Source organism: Aquarana catesbeiana, linkage group LG13 (genome assembly GCF_042186555.1).
Source record: "Aquarana catesbeiana isolate 2022-GZ linkage group LG13, ASM4218655v1, whole genome shotgun sequence".
Classification (NCBI taxonomy): domain Eukaryota; kingdom Metazoa; phylum Chordata; class Amphibia; order Anura; family Ranidae; genus Aquarana; species Aquarana catesbeiana.
Genome location: NC_133336.1, coordinates 29664616 through 29685329, shown reverse-complemented (window position 1 = coordinate 29685329; position 20714 = coordinate 29664616). Strand labels below are relative to the sequence as shown.

Here is a 20714-nt window from a genome sequence, read left to right as displayed (position 1 = left end):
GGACTAGGTCTGGCAGACTTTTCAACGGACTTTCCGAATGAACGGACTTGCCTACACACGATCAACCAAAGTCCGACAGATTCGTAAGTGATGACGTACACCGGACTAAAATAAAGAAGTTGATAGCCAGTAGCCAATAGCTGCCCTAGCGTCGGTTTTTGTCCGTCGGACTAGCACACAGACGAGCGGACTTTTCGACCGGACTCGAGTCCGTCAGAAAGATTTGAAACCTGTTTTATCTCTAGGTCCGTCGGACTTTTGTAAAAAAAAAAAAAGTCCACTGGAGCCCACACACGGTCGAATTGTCTGACGGAGTCTGGTCCGCTGGACCTAGTCCGTCAAAGTCCGCTCGTGTGTATGCGGCATAAGGCTGGGTTCACACTGTTGTGAATTGGATGCGGGTTTTCTCAGGAGTCCTGTGCGTCTTTTGGTCTGTTTCCAGACAAAAATTTGGGGTGAAACGGTGAATGGGGATGCACCGGACTCCTGCCGAGAGCTGCTCCATCCCTCGGTGTCAAACCAGCCTCAAAAGAAATTAGTGCTGGTGGAATTGTGCTCTTCCAACCTTGCCATAAGTTTGGGAAGACCCCCTTCTGTTCCAGCATGGCTGATTCCCTGTGGATAAATCCAGCACCATAAAGACATGGTTTAGAATCAAGGAACTTAAAGCGGAGTTCCACCCAAAAAAGGAACTTCTGCTTTAAGGAAAGGTGACCCCCTGACATGCCACATTTGGCATGTAATTTTTTTTTGTGAGGGGACCCTTTTTAGAGGGTTCCACCTCCACTTCCTCCCGGGGCGCTAAAAGGAAGATCACCTCTCGGCAATCATCTGGGACATGTCACAGGTCCCAGATGATTGCCTGGCCAGTTGCAGCAACGCTCGCGTATGCACAGTGCGTGCCCAGCTGTGAGGCCACAGCCGGGCGCCCACAGTGACAATGCCGGGGAGAGGAGCGGGGCTTCGTTCCCCTACATCGCTGGACCCTGGGACGGGTAAGTGTCCGATTATTAAAAGTCAGCAGCTGCAGTAGTTGTAGCTGCTGACTTTTATTTTTTTTTAATTGGAACTCCGCTTTAAAGGATAAGTTCACCTTTTGTAACCTGTTACACCCATATTCAGGGTGTAACATGCTATAAATGTTCTGGCCCCTGCACACCCCTGATCCCATGTTTTGGTGGTGAGTGGGGGATCTTCTCCCCCTGCTCACTGCCACAATATAAAGGGAAAAACGCAGCTGTGTGGGGCTCCGCCTGCCCGTCACTGTCATTCATCAGTGTTCTGTGAATGAATAGACTACAACTACCGACATCCTGTGCGGCTGTCGACTTATAATTCTCAACGGTGCTATTGAGCGCTGTGGTAGTTTGATTCTTATGCCGCGTACACACGAGCAGACTTTACGGCAGACTTTGCCCGACGGACTTTATGACGGACTTTCCGAATGAACGGACTTGCCTACACACGATCAACCAAAGTCCGACGGATTCTTACGTGATGACGTACGACCGGACTAAAACAAGGAAGTTCATAGCCAGTAGCCAATAGCTGCCCTAGTGTGGCTTTTTGTCCGTCAAACTAGCATACAGACGAGCGGACTTTTTGACCGGACTCGAGTTTGACGGATGGATTTAAAACATGTTTCAAATCTAAGTCCGTCCAACTTTTGAGAAAACAAAGTCCGCTGGAGCCCACACACGATCGAATTGTCCGAGGAAATCCCGTCCGCCGGGCAAAGTCTGCCGTAAAGTCCGCTCGTGTGTACGCGGCATAACTGTCAGTGTAAAACAGCCTGCCCATATGATGTACGGGCAGACAGCTTACACAGACAGTCTGCAAAAGACCTGCATGGCACCCACGATCTGATCACTGGTGCAATCCTTTTCAGGCTCCTAAAAACAAAAAATAGTAAATGTACATATTTTATTATTTTTTTTGTTAAAAGGTGAACTTAGCCTGCACAGAGCCATGACCTCAACCCTACTGAACATCGTTGCGATAAATTGGGACATCAATTTTGAGCCTGGTCTTCCCATTCACCATCTGTACCCGACTTCACAAATGGCCACGAATTCCCATAGACAATCCAAAATCTTGTAGGAAGTCTTCCCAGGAGAGCGGAGGGTGTTATAACCACAGAGGGGGAAATTATATTGATGTCCATGTTTATTTGATATCAAAATAAAGTATCCTCAGATTTTTCTGTTGGCCATACAGTTTACTTAAAGCGGAGCTCCACTCAAAAAGGGGAAGCACCATCTGTCTGCCTCCTCCCTCTCCGTTGCCACATTTGGCACCTTTTGGGGAGGGGGGGTTACCTGCTCCCACTCCCGGCTCAATTTGCCCCCCTTCCCCAGCAGCCGGCCCATTTACAAAGCACAGTAGAAAACCAGATGTGCAGCCGCAAGGCTTCACTGCCGATCTATCTTAGTCAAGATGGCGGCACCAGTACCCAATAGCTGATTGAAAAATCGGCTCGGGTGAGGACACCACTGGATTCCTAGACAGGTAAGTGCCCTAATATTAAAAGTCAGCAGCTACAGTACTTGTAGCTGCTGAGGCCTGGAGTTCCTCTTTTAACAGTTTTCAGCAAATTTGAATTCTCCTTGGACAGTGTTAAATGGTCCTGTGGCCCGTTTCCATTAGCATGCTTTCCAGCAGGACTTTGATACTGTTGTCTACATATGGTTGATACAGCCAACAAGACAGATACACCATGAGCAGGTCCTGGTCCGGAGTGTGCGCTATTTCACTGACAATTGTGCGCTTAAGTGCCATTTCCTTCTTGTACATCTCTGACATTTTCTGCGAGGTTTCATCTGAAAAATAAAAATAGATTAGCTTACAATGATAACAGTGACAGGACTGCTAGTGAGATATGGCCTTAAACAATTCTACCTAATTCCGCCAAACAATTCCTGTTGTTACATTGAATAGATCTACTTCTACAGTTCTTATCTGGGGGGGGGGGGTTAATGCACCTGCCAATGTTCAATTCCTGCCGTGATGATCCAATGATCTTTGAATTAATTGATGACATAGAACAAGAATGCAAGTCAGGAGTCCTGACTTTACTGGCTACATGCTTGTTCTGGTCAGTGAATCAGAAAGTACTGAAGCCAGAAATCGCCAGGCAACTATCACTTTCACAAGATAGGATACTGTTTATTTTTCATACCAAATGAGTATCCTGTCATTTAAAAAAGAAATATGGGGTTTTCGTTTTTTCCCCCAGAATCATACTTACCTAGGTGGATGCAGCATCTGTCCCCTGCCGACTCTAACACTGACAACTGAGCGATCAAACACTGCAGATCGCTTGGTTCTCAGGGCTCCCTGAGCAGAGAGCTGGTGACTTTTTTTTTTTTAACCAGCTCTCTGCTCTGCCACCTCCATGCTCACTGGAGTGCTGGGCTGTGGAGGGAGCGGGCCGGTGTTCTGCCGAAAACTCCAACTCGCCAAAATCTCCAACCACGTCACTTCCGGTCACTCCAGTAGCAATGATTGGAGATTTCGATGAGCTGGCTGTTTTCACACAACACTGGAAGCGCATACACTACGGTACACGACAAGTTACTTGTTTGGATAGAACACAGAGTATGGTGGAAAAAAAAAAGTTGTCGCCGCCTTGGAGGCGACCATGTTGTTGGTTACCAGCGGGTGGACTAACAATGTCCACTCATTATATCAGGGATATGCAATTAGCGGACCTCCAGCTGCTGCAGAACTACAAGTCCCGTGAGGCATAGCAAGACCCTGACAGCCACAAGCATCACACCCAGAGGCAGAGGCATGATGGGACTTGTAGTTTTGCAACAGCTGGAGGTCCGCTAATTGCATATCCCTGCATTATATGGTGTACCTTGAAGTGAGGGGCAAGCAGCAGGAGTTGGATGCAACCAGGCCTTTTTTTTTTAATTTTTTTATTTCATACAAAGGTTGTGCAGCACCATACATGGCTGTATAGTGAAGAAAAACTCAGAAGTGGGGTTGAGCCTTGGTTCACACTGACTGCGGGAATGAAATTGTGCGAGTTCAGTTGAACTCACACAATTTCATTCCTGCATGTCAGTCCCGACTTCGGGGGTGATTTCAGAGACATCTGTGCAGATGTCAATGGGAATCGCACCCCCAAATCGCCAAAAGTAGTACAGGAACTACTTTTGGGAATCGGTGCGGCGCCGATTTGGATGCTGCCATTGCCGGCAAATGCCACCGCTTTGACATGCCAAATCGCATCAATGTAAACCAGGGCTGAAGGTTAGCATTTAGATTGCCACGTCGGAGTGTAGGGGAAACATTTAAAAGTACCACTTTTAAGAGTCATCCATCCAAACACTATGCCTGTTATTACCCGATGCTGAAAACACTGACAGACATACAGAAGAAATGAGAAAATCATGTAATCAGAAATACAAACTATGAACTGCTCACAGAAAAGTGAAGTAGGCCAGGTATGGAATAGTACAGGACAAGGTGTTTCACCACGGCACTGAAAAGCCTCCAGATCGCACACTCCTTTAAATGTCGACGTCAGTTTTTCCATCTTCATTTGTATTTGTTCCTGAGGGTTCAAAACTAATATAAATTATTTGGAAGCATTGAGATAAAAATGTCAGCTACAGTGCCTTGAAAAAGTATTCATACCCCTTGAAATTTTCCACATTTTGTCATGTTGCAACCAGAAACGTAAATGTATTTTATTGGGATTTTATGTGATAGACCAACACAAAGTGACACATAACTGTGAAGTGGAAGGAAAATGATAAATGGTTTTCAAATTTTTTTTACAAATAAATATGTGAAAAGTGTGTTGTGCATTTGTATTCAATACTTTATAGAACCTCCTTTCACTGCAATTACAGCTGCAAGTCTTTTTGGGGATGTCTCTACCAGCTTTGTACATCTAGAGAGGGACATCTTTGCTCATTCTTCTTTGGAAAATAACTCAAGCTCTGTCAGATAGGATGGAGAGTGTCTGTGAACAGCAATTTTCTATTCTTGCCACAGATTCTCAATTGGATTTAGGTCTGGACTTTGACTGGGCCATTCTAACACATGAATATGCTTTGCTCTAAACCAGAGATATGCAATTAGCGGACCTCCAGCTGTTGCAAAACTACAAGTCCCATCATGCCTCTGCCTCTGGGTGTCATGTTTGTGGCTGTCAGAATTTTTCTATGCTTCATGGGACTTGTAGTTCTGCAACAGCTGCAGGTCCGCTAATTGCATATCCCTGCTTTAAACCATTCCATTGTAGCTCTGGCTGTATGTTTAGGGTTGTTGTCCTGCTGGAAGGTGAACCTCTGCCCCAGTCTCAAGTCTTTTGCAGACTCTAACAGGTTTTCTTCTAAGATTGCCCTGTATTTGGCTCCATCCATTTTCCCATCAACTCTGGCCAGCTTCCCTGTCCCTACTGAAGAAAAGCATCCCCACAACATTAAGCTGCCACCAACATGTTTCACGGTGGGGATGGTATGTTCAGGGTGATGTGCAGTGTTAGATTTCCGCCACACATAGTGTTTTGCTTTTAGGCCAAAAAGTTAATTTTTGGTCTCATCTGACCAGAGCACCTTCTTCCACATGTTTGCTGTGTCCTCTACATGGCTCCTCGCAAACTGCAAACAGGACTTCTTATGGCTTTCTTTCAACAATGTCTTTCTTCTTGCCCCTCTTCCATAAAGGGCAGATTTGTGGAGAGCATGACTAATAGTTGTCCTTCTCCCACCTGAGCTGTGGATCTCTGCAGCTCCTCCAGAGTTACCATGGGCCTCTTGGCTGCTTCTCTTATGAATGTTCTCCTTGCCCGGCCGGTCAGTTTAGGTGGACGGCCATGTCTTGGTAGGTTTGCAATTGTGCCTTACTCTTTCCATTTTCGGATGATGGATTGAACAGTGCTCCGTGAGATGTTCAAAGCTTGGGATACTTTGTTATAACCTAACCCTGCTTTAAACTTCTCCACAACTTTATCCCTGACCTATCTGGTGTGTTCCTTGGCCTTCATGATGCTGTTTGTTCACTAAGGTTCTCTAATAAACCTCTGAGGGCTTCACAGAACAGCTGTATTACAATGTTTACATGTTTGGATGTTTACATTCCTTGTAATAGGATCAAAAGTGATTAAAAAAAATAATTAAAGGGACATTGTAAAAATAAAAAATAAAATAAATAAGAAAACAAAAAAAAATCACCCCCAATCCCTCCTTGCTCGCGCATAGAAGCGAATGCATATGTAAGTCGAGCATGCACATGTAAATGGTGTTCGCACCACACATGTGAGACATCACTGCGATCGTTAGAGCGAGAGCAATAATTCTAGTGCTAGACCTTCTGTGTAACCCTAAACCAGTAACCTGTAAAGGCGTTTAGAGTGTCGCCTATGGAGATTTTTAAGTTCCGAGCGTGCACAGTTTTAAAGCATTACATGTTGGGTATCTATTTGTTGTTGTTTGTTGGGTATCTATTTAATCTATTTAACTATTTAAAAATTTATTTTTTCCAAAATAATTGCGTTTGAAAAAACGCTGCACAAATACCGCATGACATAAAAAATTGCAACGATCGCCATTTTATTCCCTGGGGTCTCTGCTAAAAAATATATATATATTATGTTTGTATAAGTCATTTTCTAGCAAAAAATACTGATTTAAACTTGTAAACAAAAAGTGCCAGAAAAGGCCTTGTCTTCAAGTGGTTAAAGGGGGTGAAAACCCTCATGTTTTTTCACCTTAATGCATTAAGGTGAAAAAACTTCTGACAGTGACCGGCCCCAGCCCCCCCCCCGTTCTACTCACCTGAGCTTGTTCGTTCCCTCAGCGGTGACACTCTTACCTTCTCTGCCCAGAGTTCTCAGCTCTTGATTGGATAGATTGATAGCAGCGCAGCCATTGACTCCCGCTGCTGTCAATCAAATCCAATGACACGGGCGCCGGGGGGCGGGGCCGAGTCCAGCATTCTGTGTCTATGCACGCAAATGCCGGACTCGGGAGCGCGCCCGCATGGTAACCCCCAGGGAGAGCGCTTCTGCCAGGGGGTTTACCGATGCGAGGAGGAGCCGTGAGCGCCGCCGGGGGACCCCAGAAATAAGGTTCGGGGCCACACTGTGCAAAACGAACTGCACAGTGAAGGCAAGTATGATAGGTTTGTTAAAAAAAAAAACAAAAAAAACAAACAAAGGTTTACAATCACTTTAAACTTATAAAAGAACCATCATACAGCATTGAGTGGGGATAGAGGGAAAATCGATGCGTTTCACGCTTTCGGTAGTGCTTATTCATGAATAGGCACTATTGGAAGAGCAAAATGTGTCAATTTGCAGTCTATCCCCACAATATCTTCAATGCTGTATGATGGTGCTTTTACATGTTCAACAAAGACAGATGACTTTTTGGAGTGCAGCTGTCCAGATTCTTCTGATTTTCCTCTATATCAGGGATATGCAATTAGAGGACCTCCAGCTTTTGCAAAACTACAAGTCCCATCATGCCTCTGCCTCTGGGTGTCATGCTTGTGGCTGTGAGAGTCTTGCTATGCCTCATGGGACTTGTAGTTCTGCAACTCCTGGAGGTCCGCTAATTTCATATCCCTGCTCTATATGTACCCATGTTTACTGATTAGAGTGAGCCAACCCCTTTCACATGAATCCAAAAATGATTTTTTTAAATAAAATATAAAAGATGATGTTACGCTGAGTAAATAGATACCGAACATGTCACACTTTAAAATTGTGCACGCTCGTGCAATGGTGACAACGATGTACATTTTATGAATGGATGTTGAAGTACATACGTACCATGCTTTCCAATATCTCCACCAGTTCTGAGCACTTCCTTTCTAGCTCCTCTTTATCCTGAGCATTCTCATTACCAGGTAAAATATCGTCTACTAACATCTTCTCATACGATCTGTAAGAAAAAAGGATTAATGGAGATTCATGCACGACACACATAAATGCAGTTAATTATTTCTCAATGATATGACTATGATTAGCTGTGTTCAGGGCCATTCAATATAGCTACGTTTGGTAAAAATAGAATTCTGTGCTTCCAGAATCTGATTTAAAACTTAAACACGGCTATACTGATGTACATGCAGATAAGCCCGCTTCCACTTCCGGACCAGGCCTTTTCTGGAACTGTTTGTTTACGTGTAACAATCAGTATTTTTTTTCTCTAGAATATTACTTAGAACCCGCAAACATTCGATTTTTTTTTTTTTTAAGCAGAGGCAGTAGAGAATAAAATGGTGGGTATTGCAATTTTTTATGTCACACGGTATTTGCACAGAGGTTAAAAAAAATACACTTTTTTGAGTTTTAATGCAAAAAAACACAAGACATAAAGCTATTTTTTTTGTATAATATAAAAGATGATGTTACGCTGAGTAAATAGATACCGAACATGTCACACTTTAAAATTGTGAACGCTCGTGCAATGGTGACAAGCGATGTCAATTTTACTATCCATAAGTGAGGCTTTAAAAGCCTTTACAGGTTACCAGTTTAGATGTACAGAGGAGGTCTAGTGCTAGAATTACTGCCCATGTTCTTATGTTCGCAGTGATACTGAACATGTGTGGACGATTGCTGTTTGCATGCAAAGGCAAAAGCTTGGGGGGGGACTTTACTTTTCTCCTTTTTTTTTCTTTTATTAATTTATTTAATTTTTTTTTCACTGTTGACTTAAAAAAATAAATGTCTTGATCACTTTTAACCACTTGCCATCCGGGCCATTTCTGACACCTCGCTCCTACGTGTAAAAATCTACTTTTTTTTTTTGCTAGAAAATTACTTCGAACTCCCAAACATTATATGTATATATTTTTTAGCAGAGACCCTAGGGATTAAAATGGTGGGTGTTGCAATTTTTTATGTCACACGGTATTTGCGCAGCGTTTTTTCAAACGCAACTTGGAAGTTTTTGGAAGAAAAACACTTTCATGAATTAATAAAAAAAAAAAAAAAAACACTAAAGTTAGCCCAATTTTTTTGTATGATGTGAAAGATGATGTTACGCCGAGTAAATAGATACCCAACATGTCACGCTTTAAAATTGTGTCTGCTCGTGGAATGACGGCAAACTACTGTGCTTAATATTCCCCATAGGTAACGCTTTAAAGGCCTTTACAGGTCACCAGTTTAGAGCTGCACATGAGATCTGGTGCTAGAATTATTGCAATCGCTCTGACGATCACAACAATACCTCACATGTGTGGTACGATCACTGCTTACATATGCGTGTGGGAGTAACATATGCGTTTGAATTTGTGCATAAGCACGGTGGGACGAGGGGCGCTTTAAAATGTATTATTTATTTTTTACAAAAATATATATATTTTTTGTAATAACTTTATTGCTATCACAAGGGATGAACAACATCTCTTATGATAGCATGGGACATGACTGGTCCTTTTTATGGAGAGATTTGGGGTCTTTTAGACCCCTCCGTGATGGGACAGGAGAGCCCGGGAGAGGAGGCAGCGGTGGGAGGGGGGTGGGACCCCCTTCCTCCACCTGCATAAGTGATCAAGTGGCTAATTAGCCACTCAGATCACTTCTGCCAGATAGGGAATTGCCGGCTGAAAAGATCAATACTGTGATCATGCCTGTAGGTTTGAACACCGCTTTTATATGCGTTCGTTTTTGCACGAAAGCTCGGCGGGACGGGGCACGTTTAATTTTTTTTTTTTTTAATTTACTTTACCTTTTATTTTTACACTGTTCTTTTTTAAAAAAAATGTCACTTTTATTCCTATTACAAGAAATGTAAACATCCCTTGTAATAGAAAAAAGCATGACAGGTCCTCTTAAATAGAAGATCAAAAAGACCTCAGTTCTCATATTTACACTAAAATGCAAAAAAAAAAAAAAAAAAAAAAAAAAAGGTTGCTTTAAGCGTTATGGGTGGAAGTGATGTTTTGACGTTACTTCCGCCCTGCATTGGTATGGAGCCGGGGGTGGGGGCCATCTATCCCTCACTCAGCTCCATGCCACAGAGGACACAGGATCTGATCGCCTCCGCTGCTGCCGGGGGCTCCAGTAGGCGGCGGAGGGCACCAGAGCGTGGAGGGAGGGGCCCCTCTCCCATCGCCGATAAAAGTGATCTTGAGGCGAATCCGCCGCTGAGACCACTTTTATCTGAAAGCAGACTGCCCGCTGAAGAAGAGGATACTGGGGTTAAGGCAGCTAGCTACTGCCATAACAACGATATTCCTCTTCAAATTCCTGCCGTATAATGATGGCCGGCGGTCCGTAAGTGGTTAAAATCCAGTAATACACTGTCTCACTCTGCTCTGCACATGCTCAGTTGCTCTCCATTTTAGGCACTGCTGAGTCTGTAGAGGCCGATCTGCTGACAGACTTAAAGTGGAATTAAACCCTCCTATCCTTTACAGCCAAGGAAGCTGCTTCTGTTTGATATGCAGCTGCCATGGTGCTGCCCATGTGATCAATTATAACACCAGTTATTTGAAGATTTGACAGTTTAGTTGAGGAAACAAGCAAATGTGACAGTTAGCAATCCAGTAAGGGAGGGTTATAACCCCTGTTGGATTTTCTTTTCGCCATCTGTGTGCCATTGCAGAGATTTCCCTTCACTTCCTGTCCCATAGCCAAACAGGTGAGAGGAAATCCCGGCAAATTTATGGAATTCCTTGGGGATCCCCCCCAGGTCACCAGAACTAGTGTCCCCCTTGGAAGATTTCTCCTCTATTACTTTTCTGGGGACAACTCAAAATTTTTGGATTTTCTTTTACTTTCAATGATAATGGTAAATAGGACAAATAGAGAAGGTGAACCTCCCTAAGGTCCCTTTCACACTTGTGTGACCTGAAAGTCATGCAATTTTTGCCCAAAGCGATTTTGCCGTGACTTGAAGCAATGCCCTGTAATCTTGAGGACCAAAATAGTGCAGGGACTACTTTGAAGTCACACAGATATGAGCGGTACTCATTGAAAATCATGGAGTACTTTGCAGTCCCAAGTCGCAGGACAAGTCGCATAAGTGTGAAAGGGGCCTAACCGGAGACACAGACAGAAATAAAAACTGACAGGTGTTCTAATCCCTCTCCACTCTATCCAAACTAGAAAAAAAATGTTTTGCCTTTAGTTATACAGTTAAGTATGTAAGTATAAGCATAACATTTCCAGGTACCTATCACCTCAAAAATATATTGCAGTACTCTCTCAAAAAAAATTCAAATTTTCTTTTCTCCCCAAATAGCCACCACCATCTTTGTTCGTGGATCACCCAGGGTCCGCTTTTAATTCCTAGAATAAGGCTGGCCATAGATGGATCTAAATTCGAATTCCCATCCATCTGATGATTGACTTTAATACAACCAGCCTGTTGTTTTTTTTTTTTTTAAGTGATCGCTACCAGCGGCTATAGCAGCCAGCAGTCAGTGATCATTTCGGTTGACTTACTAAAACTGGAGAGCGCAAAATCTGGTTCAGTTCTACATAGAAACCAATCCGCTTCCATTTTTTTTTTGCCAAAGCTTAACCACTTCCCGCCCGGCCTATAGCAGAATGACGGCCAGGAAGTGGTTCTGTTATCCTGACTGGGCGTCATATGACGTCCAGCAGGATAACATGCCGGCGCGTGCCTTCAGGGGCGTGCAGCGATCGAAGGTGCTGTGTGTCAGTCTGAAGCACTGCATCTCCGATCGTGGTATGGAGCCTCTGACGGAGGCTCCTTACCATGTGATCAGCTGGGACCAATCACAGCTGATCATCGCGTGAACCAGGAAATGCCGGTAAACAGCATTCCTCCGTTCGCCCCGACAGGGAGAGCCGATCAGGGGGGTCTGTGCTGATAATCAGCACATTGATTATTAGCACTGCCCCATCAGATATGCCACCACAGCTGCCAATAAGTGCCCATCAGCTGCCAGTTAGTGCCCCATCAGAAACGGATGTCAGTGCCCATATCGGTGCCCAGCACAGTGCCAATCACTACCCAGCAGTAACACCTATCAGTACCTCATCATCAGTGCTGCCCATCAGTGCCACCTATCAGTGCCCATCAGGGCCGCCTATTGGTGCCCATCAGTGCTGCATATCAGTGCCGCCTATCAGTGCCTTCTCATCAGTGCCAACTTATCAGTGCCCATCAGTGAAGGAGAAAACTAATTTTTTTAACTGAAACAAAGAAAAACTTTTTTTTTTTTTTAACTTTTTAGTTTGGCAAAAAAAAAAAAACCCCAGTGGTGATTAAATACCACCAAAAGAAAGCTCTATTTGTGGGAAAAAAACAATAAAAATTGCGCAATTGTCATTCAAAATGAAAATTGTCCTGGGCAGGAAGGGTCAAAAGTGCCCGGTATTAAAGTGATTGTTATGTCTTGTTTTTTTTTTAAATAACAAACATGTTTTACTCACCTCCTCTGTGTAATGCACAGAGCAGCCCCGATCCTCCTCTTCTTGGGTGCCTCTTTGCTGCTCCTGGCCCCTCCCTCCTGTCGCGTGCCCCCACAGCAAGCAGCTTGCTATGGGGGCACCCAAGCCGAGCTGCAGTTCCGTGTGGTTATTCAGACATGGAGCTGCCATTCGGCCCTGCCCCCTCTCTACCCTGATTGGCTAACTGACTTTGATTGACAGCCGCGGGAGCCAATGGCGCCGCTGCTGTGTCTCAGCCCATTTGGAGGGAGAGTCCCGGACAGCCGAGGGATTTGTGAACATCGCTGGACAGAGAGGGGCTCAGGTAAGTACTAGGGGGGCTGCTGCACACAGAAGGCTTTTTATCTTAATGCATAAAAAAAAAAAAAAACACCTTCTGCCTTTACAACTCCTTTAATTGAACAAGCTGAAGTTAGAAGCTGATTGGCTCCCATGCAGAGCTGCACCAGATTTTGCACTCTCCAGTTTTAGTAAATCAACCCCATTGTGCTCTACTGATAGGGAAGGCTCCCCGCTAACGGAACACAATAGCGAAGCCGTTCTTCCATCAACACTGACTGTTTCCACCCGTGGAAGTGCAGTTGCTCCAGAGCTTAGTAAATGAGCAGAAGCTCTGCTGACTTCCATCATCCAATTATGTGCAAGCAAAAATTATGTTTATTTTTTACTTTCCTTACACGTGATTGGGTATTCTTTGCAATGTGGAGCTTTACTTCATTTACCAAATTCTGGTGCAGTTGTACTTTGCAAAGTGCACAGCCTATTTGGCTTTAGTAAATCAACCCCAAAGTGCCTACAGGGAAGACTCAGCGCCATACTGGTTGCATGGAGCAGGCAGTCCCATGTGTCCCAATTTACATGAATGGGACTGCCTGCATGCAGAAGCATGGAACACCTGTGCATCCCATGCAGGCAAACATGGCCCTTACATGGGTGTACACAACATATTTGTAAACCTCAGACATGAAATATGAATAAAGCATATCCCTCTATAGTGTGTATTTGTCTCAATCCAGATCACTAAGTGTCATTCCTGTCTGCTGCTTCCTTCCTCTGCTATCAGCATGAATAGTTTTGGTGACACCAAGAGAAAAATGGTGACAGGGAGGGACCTCCAGCACACAGCCTGTGACTGACAGCCTCAGCTCTGTTCCTGTGTAAAGGGTTGGGGGGAGGGGTTTGTCACTTCCATCCAATCAGCTCTCAGAACTCCACTCACTAAGCATTGGCAAAGTGTATGACATCAGCTCCCCACCCCCTGCTTTCTGAAAGCTCAGACAAGCTGTATCAATTCTGGACTTTGAACGGCTGTAGAGGAGAGAGGCCCCAGATAAATAGGAGGATTTGTTTCATTTCTGTGTATCACCTGAGGCCAGTCACTTCACTGGGTATATGTGAAGATTTATTATCACTTTAGGTGAACGTAGCCTGAACGTGCTCACGGGACTTACAGGTTGCTTATTCTTAAATTGACGATCTTGCTTGCCGCACCAAATGCGCTGTCATTAAGGTTCTCCCACTTCAGCATCAAGTTGTGCCAGTCTGCGGCATTGTCTTTGACCTTCCTAGCGCTGCCTGTTAAAACCGGCTTCTTAGGTGTGACACAGCCGGGGCTTTTACCTGCAGAGAAGAGAAATATAAAGAAGGTTACTGGCTAACGATCAACCAGCTAAACCAGTGGTCTCCAAACTGCAGCCCTTTGCTTGCCTTTATCCGGCCCTCAGAACACTATTCCTCCCACTGACACCAACAAGGAGGCGCCATTTCTTCCAATGACACCAACAAGGAGGCACCATTCCTCCCACTGACACCAACAAGGAGGCACCATTCCTCCCACTGACACCAACAAGGAGGCACCATTCCTCCCACTGACACCAACAAGGAGGCACCATTCCTCCCACTGACACCAACAAGGAGGCACCATTCCTCCCACTGACACCAACAAGGAGGCACCATTCCTTCCACTGACACCAACAAGGAGGCACCATTTCTTCCACTGACACCAAACAAGGAGGCGCTATTCCTTCCACTGACACCAACAAGGAGGCACCATTTCTTCCACTGACACCAACAAGGAGGCACCATTCCATCCACCGACACCAACAAGGAGGCACCATTTCTTCCACTGACACCAACAAGGAGGCACCATTCCATCCACCAACACCAAGGAGGCACCATTGCATCCACGGACACCAACAAGGAGGCACCATTCCATCCACGGACACCAACAAGGAGGCACCATTCCATCCACGGACACCAACAAGGAGGCACCATTCCATCCACGGACACCAACAAGGAGGCACCATTCCATCCACGGACACCAACAAGGAGGCACCATTCCATCCACCGACACCAACAAGGAGGCACCATTCCATCCACCGACACCAACAAGGAGGAGCCATTCCTTTCACTGACACCAACAGTAGGAAACCAGTCCTCTTAATTGCAACAATGGGACATTTTTCTCAATGGTTAACATATGATCGTAACTTACAATTGGAAATCATCGATCACATCTCTGTTTCCACCACGTAATCTCATCAATCAAAATATGATCCTATTCATAAGTATCTCACTGCTGCAGATCGATGCAAAACAATCAATAATATTCTGCTCTGACTCAGTTTAACCCTTTTATGCCTAAGCCTATTTCTGACATTTGTTGCTTACAAGTTAAGTTAAAATCCGTATTTTTTGCTAGAAAAGTACTTAGAACTCCCAAACATTATATATATATATATATATATATATATATATATATATATATATACACACACTAGTGAATAAAATGGCGATTGTTGCAAATTTTTTTTCGTCACACAGTATTTGTGCAGCGGTCTTTCAAATGCAATTTTTGGGGAAAAAAAAGACACTTTCACGAATTTTAAAAAGTAAACAGTAAAGTTAGCCCAATTTTTTTTGTATTATGTGAAAGATGATGCAACACCAAGTAAATAGAAACCTAACATGTCATGCTTTGAAATTGCGCACAATCGTGAAATGGTGACAAACTACGGTACCTAAAAACCTCCACAGACAAAGCTTTAAAAAAAAATTACCGGTTACCAGGTTAGAGTTACAGAGGAGGTCTTTTGCTAGAACTATTGCTCTCACTCTGACGATCGTGGCGATACCTCACATGTGTTATTTATACATCGTTTACATTGGCGGGAGCAACTTACGTATGCGTTTTCTTTGCTGCGCGAGCACACGGCGGATGCTTTAAAAAAAAAAAAAAAATTGTTTCCCATTTTTTTTATGTATTTTTTTTTTACATTGTCTCTTTAAAAAAAAAATTCTGATCCATTTTATTACTGTCACAAAGAATGTAAACATCCCTTATGACAGTATTAGGCAGTGACAGGGACTCTTTATGGAGGGATGTGGGGTCCTTTGCACTTAAAAGTATTCAGATCGCCAAAATCAGCGATTCTGAATACTGTCATTTTTTTTTTTAAATCAACGCCATTGGCATCTGTGTACACAGGAAGTGATGTCGCTTCTGGGATTTTACATCAGAAACCCGATCAAAGCCGAATCCGACTTTGTTCATGTCTCAGCCTAAAATAGCGCCTGCATAGCGCCTGTAAAGAGCTTCTCCTCTCACTCCAATGTGAAAGCCCGAGTGCTTCCACACTGGAGCGGTGCGCTGGCAGGACACAAAAAAAAGTCCTGCAAGCCGCATCTTTGAGGCGCTGTAGGAGCGGTGTATACACCGCTCCTACAGCGCCCCTGCCCATTGAAAACAATGGGCAGCTCCGCCGAAGTGCTGGCAAAGCGGCGCCTTGCTAGTGCATTTAACCCTTTTTCGGCCATTAGCAGCGGGTTAAAAGCTCCGCTAGTGTCCAAAAAGGGCCGCAAAAACGACAGTAATGCGCCTCTAAAAATGGCGGCGCTTTACCGCCGACGCCCCCAACATCCCACAGTGTGAAAGTAGCCTTATACAAAGAAAAACCCCAGTGTATCTCTTCAGAAAATGGGTATCCAGATCCCACATGCACAGATCTGCATCTATAATTGAAGAAATCTCCACCAATCCGTGAATTCTACACCACCACCTTCTAGAATGAACACTCACCAAAAACAAATGAAAAAAGCGCCTTGGTTTATGCCTGGATTAACCACTCCACTCGTGAGACTATAACTAAGGGTTTCCAAACGATATGCCAGTAATCACTCCATACATCTCCACATTAGGTGATCTCAGGATCTCATAAAAATCAAACGGCCATCATTGCGCAACATGTATAAAATGTATTTCATCAATAAAAATAGTATAAGAATTTTGCACTCACAAGTATGATGCCTTTAGACCGGCACTGGGTCTTTCCAGCAATACTCTTAGGGTTTGTTAAGCGCCGTTCCGTCTATAGATGCCGACGTGCACTCCAAGCCTTGGTATGGTGCGGGTTGGGACAGGAAGTGATGTCGGCGTTACCCAAAAGCCTCTATGTGTTTCGCATCCAATTATGCGTCTTCAGGAAGCTAGAGTTGCCGACTTAATTTAAGTATTTTTGCCCTTACTGCTGATTGTTTGGCCAATCAAATTACCGCGGAACCAGAAGCACGCTTGCCAATCAGCAGTGTTCAAACTCTAATCAAGAAGTGGAAAATGAGGGGTTCTGTTGAAACCAAACCACGGTCAGGTAGACCAAGTAGAATTTCATCCACAACTGCCAGGAAAATTGTTCGGGATGCAAAGAAAAACCCACAAATAACTTCAGGGGAAATACAGGACTCTCTGAAAAGATGTGGTGTGGCTGTTTCAAGATGTACAATAAGGAGGCACTTGAAGAAAGATGGGCTGCATGGTCGAGTCCCCAGAAGAAAGCCATTACTATGCAAATGCCAAAGTATCCCGCTTACAATACGCCAAACAGCACAGAGACAAGCCTCAAACCTTCTGGAACAAAGTCATTTGGAGTGATGAGACCAAAATTGAGCTTTTTGGCCACAACCATAAACGTTACAGTTGGAGAGTCAACAAGGCCTATGATGAAAGGTACACCATTCCTACTGTGAAACACGGAGGTGGATCCCTGATGTTTTGGGGATGTGTGAGCTACAAAGGCACAGGAAATTTGGTCAAAATTGATGGCAAGATGAATGCAGTATGTTATCAAAAAATACTGGAGGAACATTTGCATTCATCAGCCAGGAAGCTGCGCATGGGATGTACTTGGACATTCCAACATGACAATGATCCAAAACACAAGGCCAAGTCCACCTGTCATTGGCTACAGCAGAATAAAGTGAAGGTTCTGGAGTGGCCATCTCAGTCTCCTGACCTCAATATCATTGAGACACTCTGGGAAGATCTCAAATGTGCAGTTCATGCAAGACAGCCCAAGAATTTACAGGAACTGGAGGCTTTTTGCCAAGAGGAATGGGCAGCTTTACCATCTGAGAAGATAAAGTGCCTCATCCACAAGACTTCAAGCTGTCATTGATGTTAAAGGGGGCAATACACGGTATTAGGAACTGGGGTATGTAAACTTTTGATCAGGGTCATTTGGGTAGTTTCTGTTGCCAATATGATTTTAAAAAGAGTAAAAACACAGTTGATTGATAATAAATGGCTTCAGCCAAACACACTAATGCCCCGTACACACGGTCGGATTTTCCGACGGAAAATGTGTGATAGGACCTTGTTGTCGGAAATTCCGACCGTGTGTGGGCTCCATCACACATTTTCCAGCGGAATCTCCGACACACAAAGTTTGAGAGCAGGCTATAAAATTTTCCGACAACAAAAACCGCTGTCGGAAATTCCGATCGTGTGTACACAATTCCGACGCACAAAGTGCCACGCATGCTCAGAATAAATTAAGAGATGAAAGCTATTGGCCACTGCCCCGTTTATAGTCCAGACGTACGTGTTTTACGTCACCGCGTTCAGAACGATCGGATTTTCCGACAACTTTGTGTGACCGTGTGTATGCAAGACAAGTTTGAGCCAACATCCGTCGGAAAAAATCCATGGATTTTGTTGTCGGAATGTCCGATCGTGTGTACAGAGCATAAGGCTTCATGTACACGGGACGTTTATACAACCTCCTGAACGATTTAACTTGACAGATGGTAACCAACGTCTAAAATGTCCGTTTAGCATATCTGCTGGAGTGACGTTTGGAACTGCGCATGCGCAGACCCATCGGGGGGCTTTTTTTTTTTTTTTCGACTGGAGGCATTTCTCGATAGAACACCGATGTTGTGTCAAAATGGCAATTCATCGCAAATTCCCAATTAATGATGATTTATAGCAACCCGAAGTGACGGCCTTGGAGATCCTGATGAATTGGCTATTTTCACAGAACTCTGGTGTTCTATCAGATAGCCGCTACCCGGCCTACTGCGCATGCGCGATGCGCAGCTGAAGTGACGTTGCCTCGCGGCCATCTTGGTACACCCGCACTCATCCGCAGTAAGCCTAGAGTTAGAAGTCAGCAAAGCGGACATCCTTATACACCCACCGGAGTCTTGCTTTTCAGTTATTTTTAACAGTAAACTCAGCTTATATAGTGAAATGCAGTATTTAGAAGTCCTAAACACTGTTTTGATGTTGAATTTTAAAAGCAGCGGCAAGCCCACTGATCTCACAGGTTTGCTGATGTGACCGAACACCGCTACTTTTAAAAATAAACATCAAAACAGTGTTTAGGACTTCTAAATACTGCATTTCACTATATAAGCTGAGGCTACTGTTAAAAATAACTGTGAAAAGCAAGACTCCAGTGGGTGTATAAGGATGTCTGCTTTGCCCACTTCTAACGCCAAGCTTACTGTGGACAAGTGCGGGTGTACCAAGATGGCCGCGAGGCAACGTCACTTCAGCTGCGCATCGTGCATGCGCAGTAGGCCGGGTAGTGGCTTTCTGATAGAACACCGCTCTTAATAATCTCCATGACCACGGGGGGTTTTCTCTTACTTCCTGTTGCTGTGACACCAGGATGTAAAAAGGAGGGTTGTCACAGACAGCAACTAAAAGATTGTTAGAAATTTTGTAAAAATGGAAATCTTTGGGTTGGAGTTGGGCTTTAATTCTCCTAGTAAAATGAATAGAAATCCATGTTCTGCCTGTAGCACCCATCTCTTCTATAGAAGTCCACAGAGCACCGCCAGCCATAGAAACCTCGAACCCCTTCCAGGATCGGTGCGTCCATAAGGGCGCACGGACGCCTCCCCCTCTCTCCTGCCACCCCTTCTATCACCAATAGATAGATTTGTGCATTGCATGAATCTATCTATGGCCGCCGCTGCCACCCCCTATTCAGGCGCCCGGCCCCTTTTCGGGCGCCTGAATTACGGGGGGTGGGGGGGGTGGGTTTGAAGCACTTAATTAGAGCCCTAGGCTCTAATAGGCGTCAAAAAAGGTGACCTGCGAGCGCCATGCTGGGCACTCACAGGTCACTCAGCTGTGTTAGAGCTTTCCTAACACTAAACCGCCAATCAGGTGCTCGGATCTGTTACCGGTCACCTGATTGGCTGAAACGACAGGCGTCGCTATTGGACGCCCAGCAGGAGGAGAGGATGGGAGATGAGGATGGCAGGAGACGCATTGGAAGACCCAGCTCGTAGCCATCACTCGCTGCCCCACCAAGACAGGGTAAGGTGAGCGGGCGAGGGTCACACTGGAAGCATTTAATGGGCACACTGGCGGTGTTTGATGGGCAAAGTGGCAACGTTGGATGGGCAGAGTGGCTGCAATTGAGGGCACACTGGCGGCGTTTGATGGGCATAGTGGCAGAATTTAATGGGCACAGTGGCAGCGTTTGATGGGCACAGTGGCAGCGTTCGATGGGCACAGTGGCAGCTTTTGATGGGCACATTGGCAGTGTTTGATGGGCACAGTGGCAGCGTTTGATGGGCACAGTGGCAGCGTTCGATGGGCACAGTGGCAGCGTTCGATGGGCACAGTGGCTGCAATTGATGATTTTTTTTTCAAAATTTTTTGCGCCCCCCCAAAAAATGTTGAGCACCAGCCGCCACTGCCCCCTTCCCTATACACGTCTCCCCGGTCACTTACTCTCCATGACAGCGGCCTGAGCGCGGAACTCCTCTGTCAGTAAGGCGCGGGCCGCCCACGTGACCCTCCACAAACAAACAGCGCTTCCGCCTTCCGTACGGGGACAGGAAGTGCGGTGACGTCAGGGCAGAGCCCCGGATTGGTCGGCGTTGCTGTGTCTTTTGGTTGTGTGGAGGTGGTGGGGGTTGTATTTTTTTTTAGCTGTGTCAGAGGGACTGCGATCTGTGAGAGGCGGGCTGAGGGAGAAGGGCGGAGGGTCCCCACCTGAGGAGCCGCTGACGGAGCGGGTGA

General features: G+C 45.0%; 2 protein-coding genes across 2 annotated transcripts in view; one reads left to right on the top strand and one right to left on the bottom strand.

Moving 5' to 3' along the window:
- Positions 1-263: 263 nt before the first annotated feature.
- Positions 264-20559, bottom strand: CINP (cyclin dependent kinase 2 interacting protein). Its single transcript, XM_073610556.1, has 5 exons — positions 20424-20559; positions 13849-14017; positions 7793-7904; positions 4435-4564; positions 264-2819 (listed from the first exon to the last, which is right to left on the bottom strand). The coding sequence occupies exons 1-5, from the start codon at positions 20428-20430 to the stop codon at positions 2617-2619; spliced, it is 621 nt and encodes a 206-aa protein (XP_073466657.1). The 5' UTR covers positions 20431-20559; the 3' UTR covers positions 264-2616.
- Positions 20513-20714, top strand: part of TECPR2 (tectonin beta-propeller repeat containing 2) — a 110363-nt gene continuing 110161 nt past the window's right edge. The window contains exon 1 of the mRNA XM_073610554.1: positions 20513-20710. The gene's annotated coding sequence lies outside the window, so the exon portion shown is untranslated. The remainder of the gene's footprint in view (positions 20711-20714) is intronic.